General features: G+C 51.1%; 5 protein-coding genes across 5 annotated transcripts; 3 read left to right on the top strand and 2 right to left on the bottom strand.

The window, feature by feature from the left end:
• Nucleotides 1-985: 985 nt before the first annotated feature.
• hmg1 (HMG-CoA reductase) lies at nucleotides 986-4,787 on the top strand. The gene is made up of 4 exons (XM_025526623.1): nucleotides 986-1,487; nucleotides 1,565-1,930; nucleotides 1,993-4,340; nucleotides 4,409-4,787. Exons 1-4 carry the CDS (start codon nucleotides 1,146-1,148, stop codon nucleotides 4,746-4,748), a joined length of 3,396 nt encoding a protein of 1,131 aa, XP_025391086.1. The 5' UTR covers nucleotides 986-1,145; the 3' UTR covers nucleotides 4,749-4,787.
• Nucleotides 4,788-7,504: 2,717 nt separating this feature from the next.
• On the top strand, nucleotides 7,505-10,840 carry BO83DRAFT_414867 (putative cell polarity protein; the record flags this gene model as incomplete). The annotated part of the gene is made up of 4 exons (XM_025534597.1): nucleotides 7,505-8,339; nucleotides 8,363-8,757; nucleotides 8,817-9,911; nucleotides 9,964-10,840. 4 exons carry the CDS (start codon nucleotides 7,505-7,507, stop codon nucleotides 10,360-10,362), a joined length of 2,724 nt encoding a protein of 907 aa, XP_025391085.1. The 3' UTR covers nucleotides 10,363-10,840.
• Nucleotides 10,841-11,298: 458 nt separating this feature from the next.
• cyp4 (peptidyl-prolyl cis-trans isomerase) lies at nucleotides 11,299-13,021 on the top strand (the record flags this gene model as incomplete). The annotated part of the gene is made up of 6 exons (XM_025534596.1): nucleotides 11,299-11,379; nucleotides 11,643-11,862; nucleotides 12,093-12,262; nucleotides 12,343-12,449; nucleotides 12,482-12,684; nucleotides 12,987-13,021. Exons 2-6 carry the CDS (start codon nucleotides 11,667-11,669, stop codon nucleotides 13,019-13,021), a joined length of 711 nt encoding a protein of 236 aa, XP_025391084.1. The 5' UTR covers nucleotides 11,299-11,379; nucleotides 11,643-11,666.
• Nucleotides 13,022-14,149: 1,128 nt separating this feature from the next.
• On the bottom strand, nucleotides 14,150-15,197 carry BO83DRAFT_459655 (high-affinity Cu transporter CTR3; the record flags this gene model as incomplete). Its single annotated transcript, XM_025537181.1, has 3 exons — nucleotides 14,960-15,197; nucleotides 14,865-14,895; nucleotides 14,150-14,796 (listed from the first exon to the last, which is right to left on the bottom strand). The coding sequence occupies exons 1-3, from the start codon at nucleotides 15,050-15,052 to the stop codon at nucleotides 14,150-14,152; spliced, it is 771 nt and encodes a 256-aa protein (XP_025391083.1). The 5' UTR covers nucleotides 15,053-15,197.
• A 250-nt stretch (nucleotides 15,198-15,447) lies between these two features.
• BO83DRAFT_406097 (exosome non-catalytic core subunit SKI6) lies at nucleotides 15,448-16,695 on the bottom strand. The gene is made up of 2 exons (XM_025533862.1): nucleotides 16,196-16,695; nucleotides 15,448-16,122 (listed from the first exon to the last, which is right to left on the bottom strand). Exons 1-2 carry the CDS (start codon nucleotides 16,492-16,494, stop codon nucleotides 15,612-15,614), a joined length of 810 nt encoding a protein of 269 aa, XP_025391082.1. The 5' UTR covers nucleotides 16,495-16,695; the 3' UTR covers nucleotides 15,448-15,611.
• Between the last annotated feature and the right edge of the window lie 120 nt (nucleotides 16,696-16,815).

Here is a 16,815-nt window from a genome sequence, read left to right as displayed (position 1 = left end):
GAACCCTGCGTACAACGTAATCTGCGATCTGGTTCGACGGGCGTTTGTGTCACTCGATTGAATCTGAGCTGAGGGTGGCGGCGATGGTTTCAATACAGCTCACATCACCCCTAGTGGTATGAAGGTGGTTATTTGGAGTGGGTGAATGTGTGGCCTGAGGCTGGCAGCTTCCCGATAAGCGGAGTACGGTCAGGCTGGTAGAAGTTCGGATTGGCCGGTAAGGGAATAATACCCACCAGGCAAAAGAACAATGGTACCGGTTTCCAGGCTACTAAAACCATCCCAAGTAATTCCCGTTTGGGCTGGTCCGGTCCTCGCTACCTCGACTCTGCTTCCTATTTGAATTCTTTATTGTCGGCCGCTCCCCCTCCTCTCTCTCCACTCGTTTCCCTTCTTCTTCCTCTTCTTTTTCTTCTCCCATTATTCATCTCCCCAAGATTTGCTCGACGGCGTAAAGAGTCGATCCTAGGGCCCTGCATAAATTCTGCCTTACTTACCAGGTTTGTTGGGAACCTGCTACCGACACTACCCACGGACTATCAGCGGACCGCATATCCGCGCTTGCCTTTAATTGGTCGCGCTCTTTGGCGGTCTTGTGGTTCAAGCGGCGAAATTCACGGATTTACGATAATCCCACCGCCTGTGTGCCACGCCGTGGAAGTGCTTCCACATTTCGTTCCTCAGGGGCAGGAATCGACCTGGAAATCCTTAAAGGGGTGTATTTAGTCAGAAGCCGTTGCTGGGAACTTGGCTCCAAGGCATAGCAAGAAGACGTGCGACATCTTCTCCGCTGCCAGGTAGGTTTCTTCCCGCGCTTCCCTCCTCTTTCGCCCCCGTCGGCATTTCCAATGAATGGTCTGATGTACTGATCGCACGCCTGCTATCATCCCTGCAGTTCCGATAAGCAACAGCTGGTTTATCGCTTTCGCCTCATGCCATTGACATTGGAGGAGGTACCCATAAGGTTCTGATACCTAGGAGAGTCTTCCGTGTGAAGCGTGGGACGGTGCACGCCGGTCATCTTTTTTTTCCTCGCAGGGTTTCACCGCGTTCACCCACCGTTCTCTCCCAGAGCGCTTTCCCCCGTCTAAGGCGTGGTCTACACCGCTCCTTTCGTTCGAATTTCTCGTCTGTCGACAACAATCATGGCCGCGACTTTGATCCCAAGGAAGTTCCGGTCTACGGACGCGGAGGAAGATGCTGAGCCTGGATGGCTCAAGCGTCAAGTCACCAGTGGCTTGCAATTCCTCTCTCGCCGTGCCTGTCTCCATCCCATTCACACGATCGTCGTATTCGCCCTTCTTGCCAGCACTACCTACGTCGGTCTCCTTGAAGGTAGTTTATTCGACTCTTTTAGAAACCCTAAAGATGTTGCCGGCCAAGTGGATGTGGACACCCTTCTTCAGGGTAGTAGAAACCTACGTCTCGGGGAGAGTACCTCCTGGAAATGGCAGGTGGAAGACACTCTGACTGCCCAAGACTATGATGTAAGTCGGAAACTGGTCTATTAATGTTAGACATCAAATGAATGTTGTTTTTTTTCTAACAACCGCCGTTCAAGCAGACTGCTCAACATATGGCATTGACGACCTTTATCTTCCCGGATTCCCTGTCGAAGTCAGCTTCCACCGGTCCTCTTGCCGATGGTGTCCCGATTCCTGCCAATACCTCCGCACAACGGGTGCCTCATACGCCGAATCTCTTCTCGCCTTTCTCCCATGACGCGTCTCTCGTGTTCACACTTCCTTTCGAGCAGGTCTCTCAGTTTTTGAAGGCTGTTCAGGAGATTCCCGAACCCTCTGTCGACGAGGATGAAGGAGAGCAGAAGAAATGGATTATGCGGGCTGCTCGCGGTCCGGCTTACGGATCCAGCGGAGCTCTCAAGCTTTGGCTGGCAGACGCATGGGGTTCCTTCGTGGATTTGGTCAAGGTACTTATGCCCTTTAGTTCTGAATTTTATAAATAGGCCTAGTCCATGCTAACCCGATGCAGCACGCTGAAACGATCGACATCGTCATCATGACTCTGGGATACCTTTCGATGCATCTCAGCTTTGTCTCGCTCTTCTTCTCGATGCGGCGTTTGGGCTCGAACTTCTGGCTTGCTACCACGGTTCTTTTCTCTGGATGCTTTGCCTTCCTCTTTGGTCTTCTGGTGACCACCAAGCTTGGCGTTCCCATCAATATGCTGCTTCTGTCGGAAGGTCTTCCGTTCCTGGTCGTAACCATTGGGTTCGAGAAGCCTATCATTCTCACCAGAGCTGTCCTGAGCGCTTCAGTTGATAAGCGCCAAGGTGCCCCGGCTGGCAAGACTGGTGGCCCAGTGGCTCCCAGCACTCCCCGGTCCATCCAGGATTCCATTCAGACTGCCATCAAGAAGCAAGGTTTTGAGATTGTTCGGGACTATTGTATCGAGATCGCCATTCTTGTGGCCGGTGCAGCTTCTGGGGTTCAAGGCGGTTTGAGGCAGTTCTGCTTCCTTGCAGCATGGATCCTGTTTTTCGACTGCCTCTTGCTGTTCACTTTCTACACCACTATTCTCTGTATCAAGCTCGAAATTACTCGCATCAAACGCCATGTCGCACTTCGCAAAGCCCTCGAGGAGGATGGGATTACCCAGCGTGTTGCGGAGAACGTCGCCGCGAACAATGATTGGCCCCAAGCAGGCTCGGAGAATGATGGAACAAGCGACGCCAGCCTTTTCGGAAAGAAGATCAAGTCTAGCAATGTCCGCCGCTTCAAGATCCTCATGGTTGGAGGCTTTATCCTGGTCAACGTTGTGAATCTCTCCGCGATTCCTTTCCGCAAATCAACTGGTCTTCCCCTGTTGTCGCGCGTCTCCAATCTACTCGCTCCCACGCCGATTGATCCTTTCAAGGTGGCCGAGAATGGACTCGACTCGATCTATGTTTCCGCGAAGAGCCAGATGATGGAGACGATTGTGACCGTCATTCCCCCGATCAAGTATAAACTCGAGTACCCCTCTGTGCACTACGCTGCCTTTGGAGAGGGTCAGTCCTTTGACATCGAGTACAGCGACCAATTCTTGGACGCTGTTGGTGGCCGTGTCATCGAAAGCTTGCTGAAGAGTATTGAGGACCCGATTATCAGCAAATGGATTATCGCAGCTCTGACCCTGAGCATCGTCTTGAACGGTTATCTCTTCAATGCAGCCAGGTGGAGCATCAAGGAGCCTGAGACCGCCGCCCCTAAAGTGGAACCCCCGGAGCCCAAGGTTTATCCCACAATTGATCTGAACAACCAAGATGGCCCCAAGCGGACTGCTGGTGAATGCGAACTGTTCTTGAAGGAGAAGCGGGCTGCCTACTTGTCAGACGAGGAATTGGTTGACCTGTCATTGCGAGGCAAGATCCCGGGATATGCTCTCGAGAAGACCATGGAAAATGAGGACCTAATGAGCCGTCTCGATGCATTTACGCGCGCCGTCAAGATTCGCCGATCTGTCGTGGCCCGGACTCCCGCCACTTCTGAGTTCACGAGCTCCCTGGAAACTTCCAAGCTTCCTTACAAGGATTACAACTACACTCTGGTCCACGGTGCCTGCTGCGAGAATGTCATTGGTTATCTGCCTCTGCCTGTTGGTGTTGCCGGTCCCCTCACGATTGACGGCCAAAGCTATTTCATCCCTATGGCTACTACTGAAGGTGTCTTGGTGGCTAGTACCAGCCGTGGTGCTAAAGCCATCAATGCCGGTGGTGGTGCGATTACAGTTCTGACTGGTGACGGCATGACGCGTGGTCCTTGTGTCGGCTTCCCTACGCTTGCACGAGCTGCGGCTGCCAAGGTTTGGCTTGACTCGGAAGAGGGCCAAAGCATCATGATGGCTGCATTCAACTCTACCAGCCGCTTCGCTCGACTCCAACACATGAAGACCGCTCTTGCTGGTACCTACTTGTACATCCGATTCAAGACCACCACTGGTGATGCTATGGGCATGAACATGATCTCCAAGGGTGTCGAAAAGGCGCTCAACGTGATGGCTACTGAGTGCGGTTTTGATGACATGGCCACCATCTCGGTTTCCGGTAACTTCTGTACCGATAAGAAGTCTGCCGCAGTGAACTGGATCGATGGACGTGGCAAGTCAGTTGTGGCTGAAGCTATCATTCCTGGAGAGATCGTTCGCAACGTCCTCAAGAGTGATGTCAATGCCCTCGTTGAGCTGAACACCAGTAAGAACCTGATTGGTAGCGCCATGGCGGGAAGCTTGGGTGGTTTCAATGCACATGCGTCCAATATTGTCACTGCTGTTTTCCTTGCCACTGGTCAAGATCCTGCCCAGAACGTGGAAAGCAGCAGTTGTATTACTACTATGAGAAAGTAAGCCATTCCTGTCCATTACAAAGCTTATGACAGGGGAACTATATACTGATTGCGATTACTTCTAGCATTAACGGCAATCTTCAGATCGCTGTGTCGATGCCGTCCATCGAAGTTGGAACCATCGGCGGTGGCACGATCCTAGAAGGACAATCTGCTATGCTTGAATTCCTGGGGGTGCGCGGCTCTCACCCCACCAACCCTGGTGACAATGCCCGTCAGCTTGCACGGATCGTGGCTGCTGCAGTCCTTGCAGGTGAGCTGAGTCTGTGCTCTGCTCTTGCGGCAGGCCACCTTGTCCGGGCACACATGGCCCACAACCGCAGCGCTGCTCCTACGCGCTCAGCAACGCCTGTGTCTGCCGCCGTCGGCGCAGCTCGTGGCCTTGCTATGACCTCCTCGAAATGAACGGGGCGATTAATACATTTGCAATCGCCTCGCCGACCCGCTACGTGATGAGATTATGTACACCGATAATACTGCTACTAGCAGATTCCCTTCCCTGAATTCCTCTCCGCCCACTTCTTCCTGACCTCCAAGATACCTTTTCTGGCATTTTTTTGGCCCGTCGCTACTTGGGATGGCTTTGCCGTTTGTCTTAGCAGTGCGGCAACCTGTATTGTACATTTTATAGCATATACATATTTCGTGGTTTGGCTTGTGTGGCCTGCGCATCTCATGCTGGACCGTGGGTGGAGCATGGAACCTCTGATGTGCTTGATATGAATCGACCAGACTACGGATCGATTGGCGGCGGGAAATCGCAAAAGACCGGGAGATTATCAAAGCCGAATTCTTCAAGAGCAGGAAGATTCGCTGTTTGAAAGATTCGGTCATGATGTTAATCGGATTATGTATGGAGTAAGATATCCAGGGGTTTGTTTCAAGTTATTTTTTTGTTCATTATTTTCTTTTTCTTTTATTATTTTCTCTTATTCTTTTCCATTGGGGGATTCATTCTCTTTTTGGGATTGTCTATGCTCTTAGAGTCTGAGCCATTCCATAACATTGGGCAATGTCCTTCGCGGCAGACATTACATGTTTCTTGCCTTGTCCGCTGTGAGAGGAATAGTAGTTAGACGGGGGGAGAGAGGGAAAGGCGTGACCGTGACCTTCCCAGAAATGTGGAGTGGGAGGCACGGTAACTAGCACATTCACTTTCTGGCTGGACTGGGCTGCTTCAAATGCTTCCTCCCCCCTGATAGACATGCAATATACACTTAATACATCTAGTCTCCGGGATGCCGGGCAGTGCTGGGGTAAGTAAAAGTATAATTATAGCCCAGGCAACGAGACGAGCGAATCTAGCTCGAACGCACGGGAAAGAAAGCAGAAGAAGCGACAAGGAAGATGAAGGAAGAAGGTCTGGACCCCAAAGATCAGAGGATTGGAGGATGGCCGAAGCAGGCAGTAATTTGAGCACCTCCTGAACTAGCCTCGAACTATGTGGAGGCGCGCACTGGGTGAGGAAATGGAGCGAGCGTTGGGGGCTGGGCCAGAATGGGAAACTTCATTTGACTCGACGACTTCTTCTGACCAGAGTACGTACATACAGCAAAGCCGTTTCAGCCATTGTGTGCATGTTACATGCAGCATCGAAACATGCTTGATGACTTCATTTTACTTGCATGTTACTTTATTTATACACCCTCTAGCGAATCACAATCCATGTGGGAAGGAGGAGAAGCATGCTGTTGAAGAATGGAGGAAGGGGAGAGTGAGTGTCTGTGTCAGTTCTGTCGGTTCCGCGGTCGGTCGGGGAAAAGGGAGAGTTGTTGGTACTAACTCACTAAGTAAAGAGAAATGGGGCATCACCGCCACACCGGGCGAGGCTCGATCGGTTCCTGGCGGATGGGCGGTGGAGTATTATTTTGCAACTTGTCTTGTCTGGTCCCGTACCATACACAACCTACTTTAGTCAGCACCCAAAGGTTGAGGCAGGATGAGCCAGTCGCGGTACTGTCTTTATCCCAGGCGATCTTTGGCCTCTGGTAGGGTAACTAGAAGAAGGTGGTTGTTTGTGTCTCAGAATGTAGTTGTAGTAACCCACTCAAAGTCTAGTGCCCGATGTCATGATGGAAAATGTCTCAGGTTTACTTGCGATAAGTAAGGATAGATATCATGGATAAGAATGATAACTCCAGCTGATCGCACATCCTAGATCGCAAGATCCGTGGAGTAAAAAAAAGTAAAGGTAAGTTGAGAAAGAACTTGTCCGCGACAGGCGCTTCTGGCATGGAGGTTGAGGTCGTACGAACATACCGTACCATACCCTCCAGGTATGTATGGTATGAACGGAGTTCTTTCCAAGGTCTCTAGTAAGGTACCTGAGTAGGTATTGTGGATGTATCTTCCATCAGCCGCCAAATAATTTCCCGTTCCAAGAGGAAGTGGTCGTTGGCTCTCTCACTTGCTCACCATCGTGTCCGCCCGTCCCCCCCCCAAGGCTCCATCTTTCTAGCCTAGCCCATCTCTCATCCATCTCCATTCATTCAGTCAGTCAGTCAGTCAGTCAGTCAGTCAGTCAGTCAGTCATTCATTCAACCTTTTCCCCCTTCGGTTCCAAGTCCTCTTCCCCCCCCCCCTTCCAAAAGAAGTTCGACCACTCCCTATTCCGGCCCTTTTTCCAAACTCCACTCCTTGGGGCGTCGCCAAACCCAGGTCAACTTCGGCGGTGGCTGCTGCTTCTCCCGCTGCTTGTTTCTGCCTGGGTCCAATCCCTACTGATCTATTTTCCTTTCCCCTTCCCCAAAGGCCGCCGCTTTAGGTCTTTTTTTGTGGTCGCTACAATTTAATTTATTAATTTGGTATGCCTGTTGGTGACCGGTCGTATCCCCGTGCCGATTTCTGTTGACATCGGTGCCTCCGGCACGTTCTATTCTACATTCCGCATCGGATTCCTCCTTCCTTTGTTTTCATTCTCTTCGGAGGAAGCATTAACCCCCCTCCCAGTCGCAGCGGCCGTCCATTCCTTATCACCCGCCACGAGCGAAATCCTCCGATTCTCAGATACCTATACTCAGTCTTCATCAATGGCCTTGGAGCCGCAACCTCACCCTACCTCGGATGCATAGTGATAAGCATATTGGCTTTGGACCGACCCAGATCTCCCCTACCTCTTAGCTAGCACGGAGCCCACGGGCCTACCGACAGCAAACCCCCCTATGAACGCTCCCTCCGGGACTATGTCGCCTGTCTCCGTGGACGGGAGTGACTGGTCCGGCATCAATCAGTATCAGAAATCGGATCCGCCTTTCTCCCCGACCTTCTCAACTCGCAGCGCCCTTGCCACACCCCCTACCTCCGGTGTACCCAGCGGTTCAAATGGCGCAGGACTGACAAACGGTTCATCGGGCCCGGTCAGCGATGCCGGGAATCCCTCTCCCCCGAGCTCGGTGGCAGCGCGATCGAGCGATGGTACTTTGTCGGATCAACGCAGCAAGCGACACAAGCGGATGGAGGAGGTCCTAGGTCAGCACTACGTTGCCCTCAGGAGGTTCCTTCATGCGTCCCATCGCGATGATAGAGCAAACAAGTCAAGCAAAGCCCGCGACAAGCTGCTACGACTCTCCGCAACTCAGTTTCACGAATTAAGTACCGACGTTTATGATGAACTGCTCCGGCGACAAGCAGCCATGCCGGCTCCGAATCGACCCCCTCGCCCTGATATTCCCCCGTTCCTGCCACCGCGCAAGGATTTCCATGAAAAGCGCAATCAGGCGCGCCAAAAGCTTGCTTCGCTTCAGCACCAGCGTTTCCGAGATCTCGCGACGGATGTCTATACCGAGTTAGAGCGACGGTTTCCTCAATTTCCTTCTAGGGAATCTCGTCGGTTGAGTCCGGCCCCCAGCTACCGCGGACGGCCATCCAATGGCTATCCACCGAACGGATACCCTCCGACGCCGGGAGGGCCGCGTTCGCAGTCTCGGGGCCCCCGTCTCGAATGGGCTATCCCCCTGGTGGACCTCCAGCAAGTCCGATGTATCCCCCACGCCAAGGGTCACTTGGTGGGCCGCCGCCAGGCATGAACGGTGATGGGCCAATGGCCAAATCGTTCCAAAGTAACACTATTGTTCCGAACAAGAGTACTATGGTCGAGGACGACGATGATGGAGCAGGTACGGAGGACGATTATGATGCGCGGAGCGATGCATTTGCTCTGGATGCGGTTCTGCAAAGTCGGCGGGGGACAGGGGCTACTCTAGCAGACGCCGACAGAAAGGCTTTGGCGGAAAGTCAATCGCAGGTTTCTGCTTTGCAGGATAAGGTGAACAAGCTCGAGGACCTATTGAAATCCAAGGATGAGGAGATATCCAAGTACCAGGAAGATCAGAGCAAGGTTGAGACCTTGGAGGACTTGGTCAAGTCCAAGGATGAGGAGCTTATCAAATACCGAGAAAGTCAAACCACGTCAGATGTAGGCAGACGCTTTTTTCCTCGACTCCCATTGATTGCGATTGCTAACCGGATTCACAGGTCACTAGTAGCGAACGGCAAGAATGGGAGGATCTGAAGTCGGATCTGGAGAGCAAAATCTCCCAGGCCGAGGATCTGAACAGCAACCTGCAGTTGGAACTGGACAAAGTTCGGGCCGAGCATGAGGCCATAGAGAACGACCTCCGGAACCAGTTGGAAGAAGCATCACGGCAAAGCACTGGAGATCCAGAGCTGCAGGCCCGCTTTGCTGATCTTGAGATCAAGCATCAAAGCCTGCAGACTGAGTTGCAAGAGCAACGGTCAGTGACAGAAGAGGTCAGACGGGAGGCAGCTGGCTTCCTGAGGGAAATGAGGGAGTTGTCCGAGCAAAGCCAGTCTCGGTGGGAGCACGAAGAGCAACTTACCACCGAGGTCCACAGATTGGAGGAACAAGTCAAACAGTGGAAGACCCGCTATGAGAAGGCAAAGGCGCAGGCAGGGCACCTTCGCACATCATCTATCGGGACAGAAATCCGTTCCGATGCCGCAACTCTTACCAGGGATCGTGATATCTTCCATGAAAATGGCTTGGTCAAGGATGTTCATGTCGCGAAGTTCCAGATATCTATTGATGAGCTTCTACACACTGCACGCCACGAAGATTACCATGTCGTGACACGCCAGATCAATGCTGTTGTTATGGCGGTACGCCATATGCTGCAGGACGTGCAAGAAAGTCAAGACCCTAGCGATGGGTCATCGGTACTGCGTTCGAAGGCTATAGGCAAGCTTTCTACCACCGCGAACAATCTGATCACGGCAGCCAAGAATTTCGTGAAGTCCAACGGGCTCTCACCTGTCTCCCTTCTGGATGCTGCGGCTTCTCATCTGTCGGCTGCTGTTATTGAACTCATTCGCCTCGTCAAGATCCGATCCACTCCTCCTGATGAGTCCCATGAAGACGACGATGAGGTTCAATTGAGTCAGATGAAGTCTCCAGACTACTTTAGCGTGGCTCCTAGTCAAAGCCGACACAGTCGCAATGATTCCGTCTACAGTGCCATGAGCCCCCCGCCTGACGCTCCCCACGGAATTTCGGTGGCAGTGCAAGACTACAGCTCGCAGGCCGAGAACCACGAACTTCAGGAGATGAAGGTATGTTATAAGATTTCTAGATATTGATAATGTGTGCTAACTGAGGCGACAGCTTTACGTCGAGGATCAGACGAATGGCCTGGTTCAGTCAATCCAAGCCCTCATCGACAGCATCCGAGCCGCTCGTGATTTGACTACGATCAGCACCCATGTCTCTGCCATCTCTTCTGCGGTGACGAATGTTACCTCTTCGGTTCAGCACTTTGTCAAGAGACCAGAGGCTAGCCCGGCTCTTCAGCAACGCATTGATCCTGTCCTCGAGATGCTGGAATACCACAAGCACCGCCTTGTAGGCGCTGCGGCCGAGGGCGAGGCTTCTAGCAGCCCCGAGGGGCTTCGAGAAGTAACCAACAAGCTTCCACCTATCGCGTTCGAGATTCCCCGGGTTACCAAGGAGCTTGCTCATCAGCTGGACCCCGCGAGCCTTGAGGAGGAGGATGACTTTCGATAGTCCATCCACCTGAAGGTCAACATCATGATATTCTTTCTTTCTAGGCTTGTTCAGCCCGAGAATCGCAGTGGCGTTATTCTCTTTTCACTTCTATCTCTTTCTAGCATGCTGATTTGGCACCATGATACCAACCGAACTGCTGGACCTTGCAATCTCGCTTTCCTTAACTTTTGCAGTTATCACGCATAACAACGAGCGACCATGTGGAACGACGTGTTGTAATCTGGTGGAGCTTTACGACAGATTCTTGTTTTCTTCCAGACGCACCCTGACTTCAGGAGCGATGTACTTTTATTCAGCTTCTCCCTTTCTTTATTTCTGTTGATTTATTTTGGATTTGCGGTTGATATTCTTCTCTGCTTCTATTTGATTAGCGCTTTTTTCTTCCTTTCTGCATGAGGGTCCTTGTAGGACTGGACTGATTTCATGTTTCTTCCAGAATTTATACTGCGGCAGTTTTTTTTTTTTTTTTTTTTTTACACGTTCAACCTCCCCCGGAATTGCTTCTTCTTTTCTGACTTTTGAATTGACCATACGGGGGTCTTCTTTCTCTTGTGTGCCGTGGTTATTGTTTTCCTGGAGTCTGTTTTGATGACTCGATAGATAGACTTTGGTGGTGGTTGTATTCGATTGGCTGCGGCCATTGCTTTCCGCGATGAATGGAGTAGTAAATGTTGACAGCTTCCCTGGTAGATATTAGAGAAACTATAAGAATTGCCTTACTACATAGTAAACAGGTGTTGAGTGGTCAATCACGTGTACGATCAGCTGTCTTGGCGCGGTTGTAGAGGTGAGAACCATTTCTGGTCCTGGAAAGCTTCCGACCGAGCCGGGTCTTAGCTAATCATGAGCTATCCCCGGTTGGGGCAGTAGCAGGAATATTTTCCTCCGCTGTCCGACGCGCTTTCTCCAGTTCTTTTTGCTCTCCACGCCAGCAAAGCAGCAAGCAACCAGCTACAGCAATTCGTGAGACGAGATATTATTCTTTTATACCTCAATTCTTTTTTAGATAGTACTGTAAGTGATGCATCCCGATTGCATTGGCCGTCCCCGATGATATAAGGGGACCAATGGCAGTTATCCCCCCCCTGGTCCGGTTGCTTTGGAGTGAGCAAGCTACTTAAGTTACTACTAGAGTAGCTGGTAGCTACTCACTTCACTACTGGACGGTCGGAGCACTTCCATGTTCTTCCACGGAGCGGCCTGAGGCCCACGGCGGATGGCCTGGCAAGTTGCATGATTGGCGCGCATGGGCTGACGCACAGGACGGAAGCGGTTAGCCAGCCAGTGCCCCTCCAGCAACAATGTTCTCCCGAAGCCTGAGGTCAACAATAACCCCACCTTGCTCGCCCTTCGCTTCTCGTCCCCTCTTCTCCATCCCCAATTGCAAGCAATCTTCCTTCCTCTCTCTTCGTCCTTTCCATCAATCATCCGCAGCCATGTCTGGAAACACTCAAGCCTTCTTTGAAGTTCAGTACGCCCCCGTGGGCTCCAGTGCCCGTAAGTTGTTCTCTTCCCCTTCTCGTCGTTTTTTCGCTGCTGTCGTCACCCTTTTTCCTGCATGGATGATTTTACCCCTCCTTGTGAAGAAAATGGGAGTGCTGGGATGTCTTCCATAGAAGGAACTCTCCCACAATCGCGATTTTCTTCTCATCCTTGGACTGAAATGCATTCTCTCAATGCTTGCTGGATCTTTTGGCTGACTTTTGGAACTCTTTCCTGCTCGCTAGCCAAGACGGGCCGTATCGTCTTCAACCTCTTCGAGAAGGACGTCCCCAAGACCGCCCGCAACTTCCGTGAGCTCTGCACCAAGCCTGAGGGTCAGGGTTACAAGGGCTCTACCTTCCACCGTGTCATCCCCCAGTTCATGCTCCAGGGTGGTGACTTCACCCGCCACAACGTGAGTAATCCTACTATTTTCAATCCACCTCCGTGGGCGGCTGTGTGGGAGAGAACGATTTGACTGATATCATCATCCAGGGTACCGGTGGTCGCTCCATCTACGGTGAGAAGTTCGCCGATGAGAACTTCATCTACAAGCACAACAAGCCCGGTCTCCTCTCCATGGCCAACGCTGGTCCCAACACGTAAGTTCTACTGTCACTCGTCGTAAAATTAGGCCTCAGACAGCTAACAGCATCTGCAGCAACGGCTCCCAGTTCTTCATCACCACCGTTGTCACCTCTTGGCTCGATGGCAAGCACGTCGTCTTCGGTGAGGTTGCCGATGACGCGTCCATGCAGGTCGTGAAGGAGATCGAGGCTCTCGGCTCCTCCTCCGGCTCCATCCGCTCCAACGTCAAGCCCACCATCGTCAACTGCGGTGAGTTGTAAGCAGTTTTCAAGGATAACAGATGGCAAAATTGGGATATCATCCCACGAGCTGGTATAGACCAGCATTGTGAGGATTAATGGTGGACAATTCTCTTTCTCCCTACCCGGTGTAATCTAGAGTGTCCATACCAATTGTCAATAAGTTTCCTTTCAAGCTTGTACCATCGTATTGCTGTAACCATGAACCATTTTTCTACACTCACAGTATTGATAGAAAGATCCAAAGTAATATCCACCTCGTAAATAACCACACAGTGACGAAATCCCTACATAATCTACCTCTAAAATCAGCCAAAGATCCCACCGAACGTGGCAACCTAGACTAGCACTAAACCCGTCCTACTAACAGCTCAACCCCGCTCCAACACACTTCAACCCTCTTTTTCTCCGGTGGGGAGGGGAGGGGAGGGGAGGGGAGGGGGGGGCAAAGCAACCCAGTCCTCAGCTGGCAAGGGGCAATTCGAACCTCGGATTGGTTTCCCGGTTCCGAATACGGCCGGCTCGCATTCCCATTTACATTCCTTGCTTGCTACTGCTGCTACTGCTGCTGCTGCTACTGCTGCTGTGTTGCATGCAGGTGGCTTTAATGAGACTACTATCTTTACCATAGGGCAGTGTGAGCAGAGCTATGTTTTGTTCATCTATTCTATTCCCTCATTTCTCAACCATATAGTATTATATTTGTCTTGCATACTTAATATTGTGGTTAGATGATAGTTATGTATGTATACGTAAAGTTACCTTGGAAGTTTGGTTAGTAGGAGTGAGGGGTTGAGGGCTGGCCAAGGCTGGGGGGCTCCTCAGCTGGGCTGAGCTAAGCTAAAGTTATGATGTGATCGGAGAGGAAGTATGGCGTAAGTTGGGTGTTAGTTTAAGAGTGCCTATTTATTCATTTAGTGAGAAAAACGAAAACAAATTCTTCATATCCAGATTATGACATAGATGATTTTCTCAGGGTTATGAAAGGATGTTCTTTATCTTATCTAGAAGAGGTAGTTTTTATGATATCATATTACTATCTAATTAGTAGTACTTGCACTTTTATGTGTAGTCTCTTATTAAAGACATATTCTATCCAGACTCTTATTATAATATAATGTCTTATGCACATAGTACATGTATTAATCTACCACCGGTGCTATTATCCCTTGATAGTACTCTCTCACTCCCGAAAAGTAGTAGTAGTTCACCCCGAAAGAAAGACTCTCTCCAACATACCTACCTACACGTACATCATTCCCTAACCCTACCATCCACACTCTCCAAAGGCATCTAAAAACCACCACCCCTCTCAAGAATAGTAATCACTGCAACTTTCTCAAGATCAACGGAAAGAAAGGCATCATGTCAAACTAAGCTCCAACACCCCCACCCACCTAGCCGCAGCATCTAGTCACGGATGTGGCGTCGTTCCTGATCCTGAACATACTTAACATAGTACTCATCGTCAGCTGCTACCAATACCAGCAGACAGCATAAGCATAATCCAGTAAAGAGGTAATCGAACCAACTCTCTCCCTACTAAGACTGCCTCCCCACGAAAAGAGCAAAAACCCCACGAATGCCCCAACAAAGATACAAAGAATAATATACCCATTGTAGTACATCCCCAGCAGCATCACAAAATACGCCACAGCAAATTGCAATACATGCAGGGTGGCTCGGATGAGTTGCTCGATCTTGCTGGGTCTGAAGATGAATTTTGACTGGTTCTTGGGGTGTATACTAGGATGTGATGTAGTTTCTGGCGCATTAGGCATTGGTTCATTATCTTCCTCCTCCTCCTTCTCCTCTGCTGACTCCGGAACAGGAGGCAGAGCTGAAAGTGAACCTGACTGCGTCCATGGGATGGGTTTTTTGACGGGTCTGTCTGTGGGGTGGTCATTAGGAACTGCGATGTTGGGTTGATCGTTCTCAGTATCAGTATCAGTATCAGCATCTAGAGATTGGGCTTTAAGTCTGGCGCGGTTGATGATGAACGCGTCGTATTCGCTGGCAACCCGACGGAGAAGTTCTAGACAGATGACGAGGAGGATGACTCCGATGCAGGAGCCCGCGAACATGCTTGGGGAGGTGATGTGCCAGGATGAGGAGATGAAGCCTTTTTGCTTGGGGTTAGTGTCCTGGGTGGCTGGGTGGTTTGGTTTTGGGCAGTGTTGGATGACTTACAAACATCCATGGTGTTCCAGTTCCAGAGCATCTGGATATGGTTAGTAGGGAGGTACAGGTTTGGGATGAAGATGGTGGGGAGGGGGGGAGTGTACTGAGATCTTGCAGTTGGTAGAGGCCATGGCCATGGGCATGGTGGCAGTGATGCTGGCGTCCATGATGGCTGATGTGGTGGTTTCTGTAGTCATATTCGAGTTGTCGATGGTGTTTGAGGGGTGATGAGTGAGGTGGATGAATGGAAGGATGGGAAAGGGTAGATGGTAAGGACTATAGAGACAGATTAACTAAAGAAGAGAAGAACCAGCAGTGAGGAAGAGAGCAAAAGCTAGGGACTCAATTTTCCGACTTTGGATACGTGTATGTCAGGAGCGTGTTCTTGTATGCACATCCATCTTTCTCATGTTATTTCTGTATGAATAACGCGCTCTCCACAGTAGAAAGAGTCCCTGCCGCGTCAAGGGAGACGGTCTCTGGTTTGAGCAAATCAAGTAGGTAGCCTCTCGACCAGTGGGCCCAGAAGATACAGTGAATCGGATGTTCTATACAGCAGATCTACAGTAGCATCATGATTAGCAACTTGGCTGTGTATTCGCTGGAATATTCAAATATCACATTGAAACGATCCATCCCGCCGCGCCCAACACCTCATGGCAATCACTGGGTATAAACAGAACTCGCCCTATCGCGCTGCCCTGTAGAAGATCCCAGATAGCAGATATAAAGAAACAGAATTTCAAAACCAAGTCATCACCGGCATGCCGACTTCTTGATCACCCCTTCCAAGATCTCCCGGATCTGCTTGCACCCGTCAATTCCTACCGCCAGCATTGTCTCAACGTATGTGCAATGCACCTTGGAGTCCATCGTCAGCATTGCTACCTTCATCTCGTCCTCGTCTTCGTTAATCATAGCCGCCTCTCCCACCGGTACAGCCGTCGTCGTCCCCACCGTAAGGAACGGAAGCTCCTGCTCCTCCGGCAGAGACAAGTCCAGCAGCGGGTCCAATGTGTCATTATTTGGATCCCGCGGTGTAGACGCGCTGCCGCTCATTCCTGACGTACACCCACAGAGGAGTCCTGGCATGGGAATACCGGCATCCACAAGCGCCAGCGTACAGGCATTGACCGCCGCGGCGAGGAGCGATCCGTCAGACGACAAGACTGAGACGTGGATGCTGATCGTACTGTGAGGGTAGAGGTGGGTATGGAGATGCGACTGGAAAGCAGAGCGTAGTATAGTTGCGACGCGCGAAGATTGTCTGTTCGAGAATTTCAGTCAGTACCAGTCATAGCAGACACAACAGACATGACGACAATGAGAAGTAAACGTACTTGTCACTTCCGCCGGCTCTGCGCTTGCGATCCACTCCAGCAAATCCTGCAACATTGACATCCACTTCTACTACCGCACCTGCTGATCCAGCAGCACCACCCGTGGCATCACCGCGACGTCCCTCTGCGGGACCGTGGACGGAGCACAGGATCGCGGTGTTGCCCATAGCCAAGTAGGATGAGCCCGAACTGGCGGGGTTTGTGGAAATCTGGGCTTGGAGCAATCGAAGCTCATTCCAGCGACGGCCATCAAGGCGAAGCTTGGTGAGGGGATATGTTGTGGATGTGTCGAGAGGCATTGTGAACTGGGAGGTGCTTCAATCGGTATGCCGAAATCAAGATGGAGGAAGTTTTGGCGTGGTTCCCCGCGCCATGCACTGTCAAAATTCGTCGAAAGAATAAGAAAGCCGGTTCGGAGAATTCAGTTCGAGCACAGGTACAAAGCGACGTAGTATGCAGGCTCAGTTTCAAGTCGAGGGCGAGCAATGGGCGGAGAAGAGGGGAATTGGTTGCGGAGTTTGACTTTTCGGCGCGGAATTCTTCAGTCAGCTGCTTGCCCAATCGGGAAGCCCGTTTGACTCCATCGCGTCTCCGCATCTCCATTTCTCTTACACTTGCTT

The sequence above is a fragment of the Aspergillus eucalypticola genome, assembly GCF_003184535.1.
Source record: "Aspergillus eucalypticola CBS 122712 chromosome Unknown BO83scaffold_5, whole genome shotgun sequence".
In the NCBI taxonomy this organism is placed as follows: domain Eukaryota; kingdom Fungi; phylum Ascomycota; class Eurotiomycetes; order Eurotiales; family Aspergillaceae; genus Aspergillus; species Aspergillus eucalypticola.
This window is presented reverse-complemented; position numbering and strand designations above follow the sequence as displayed.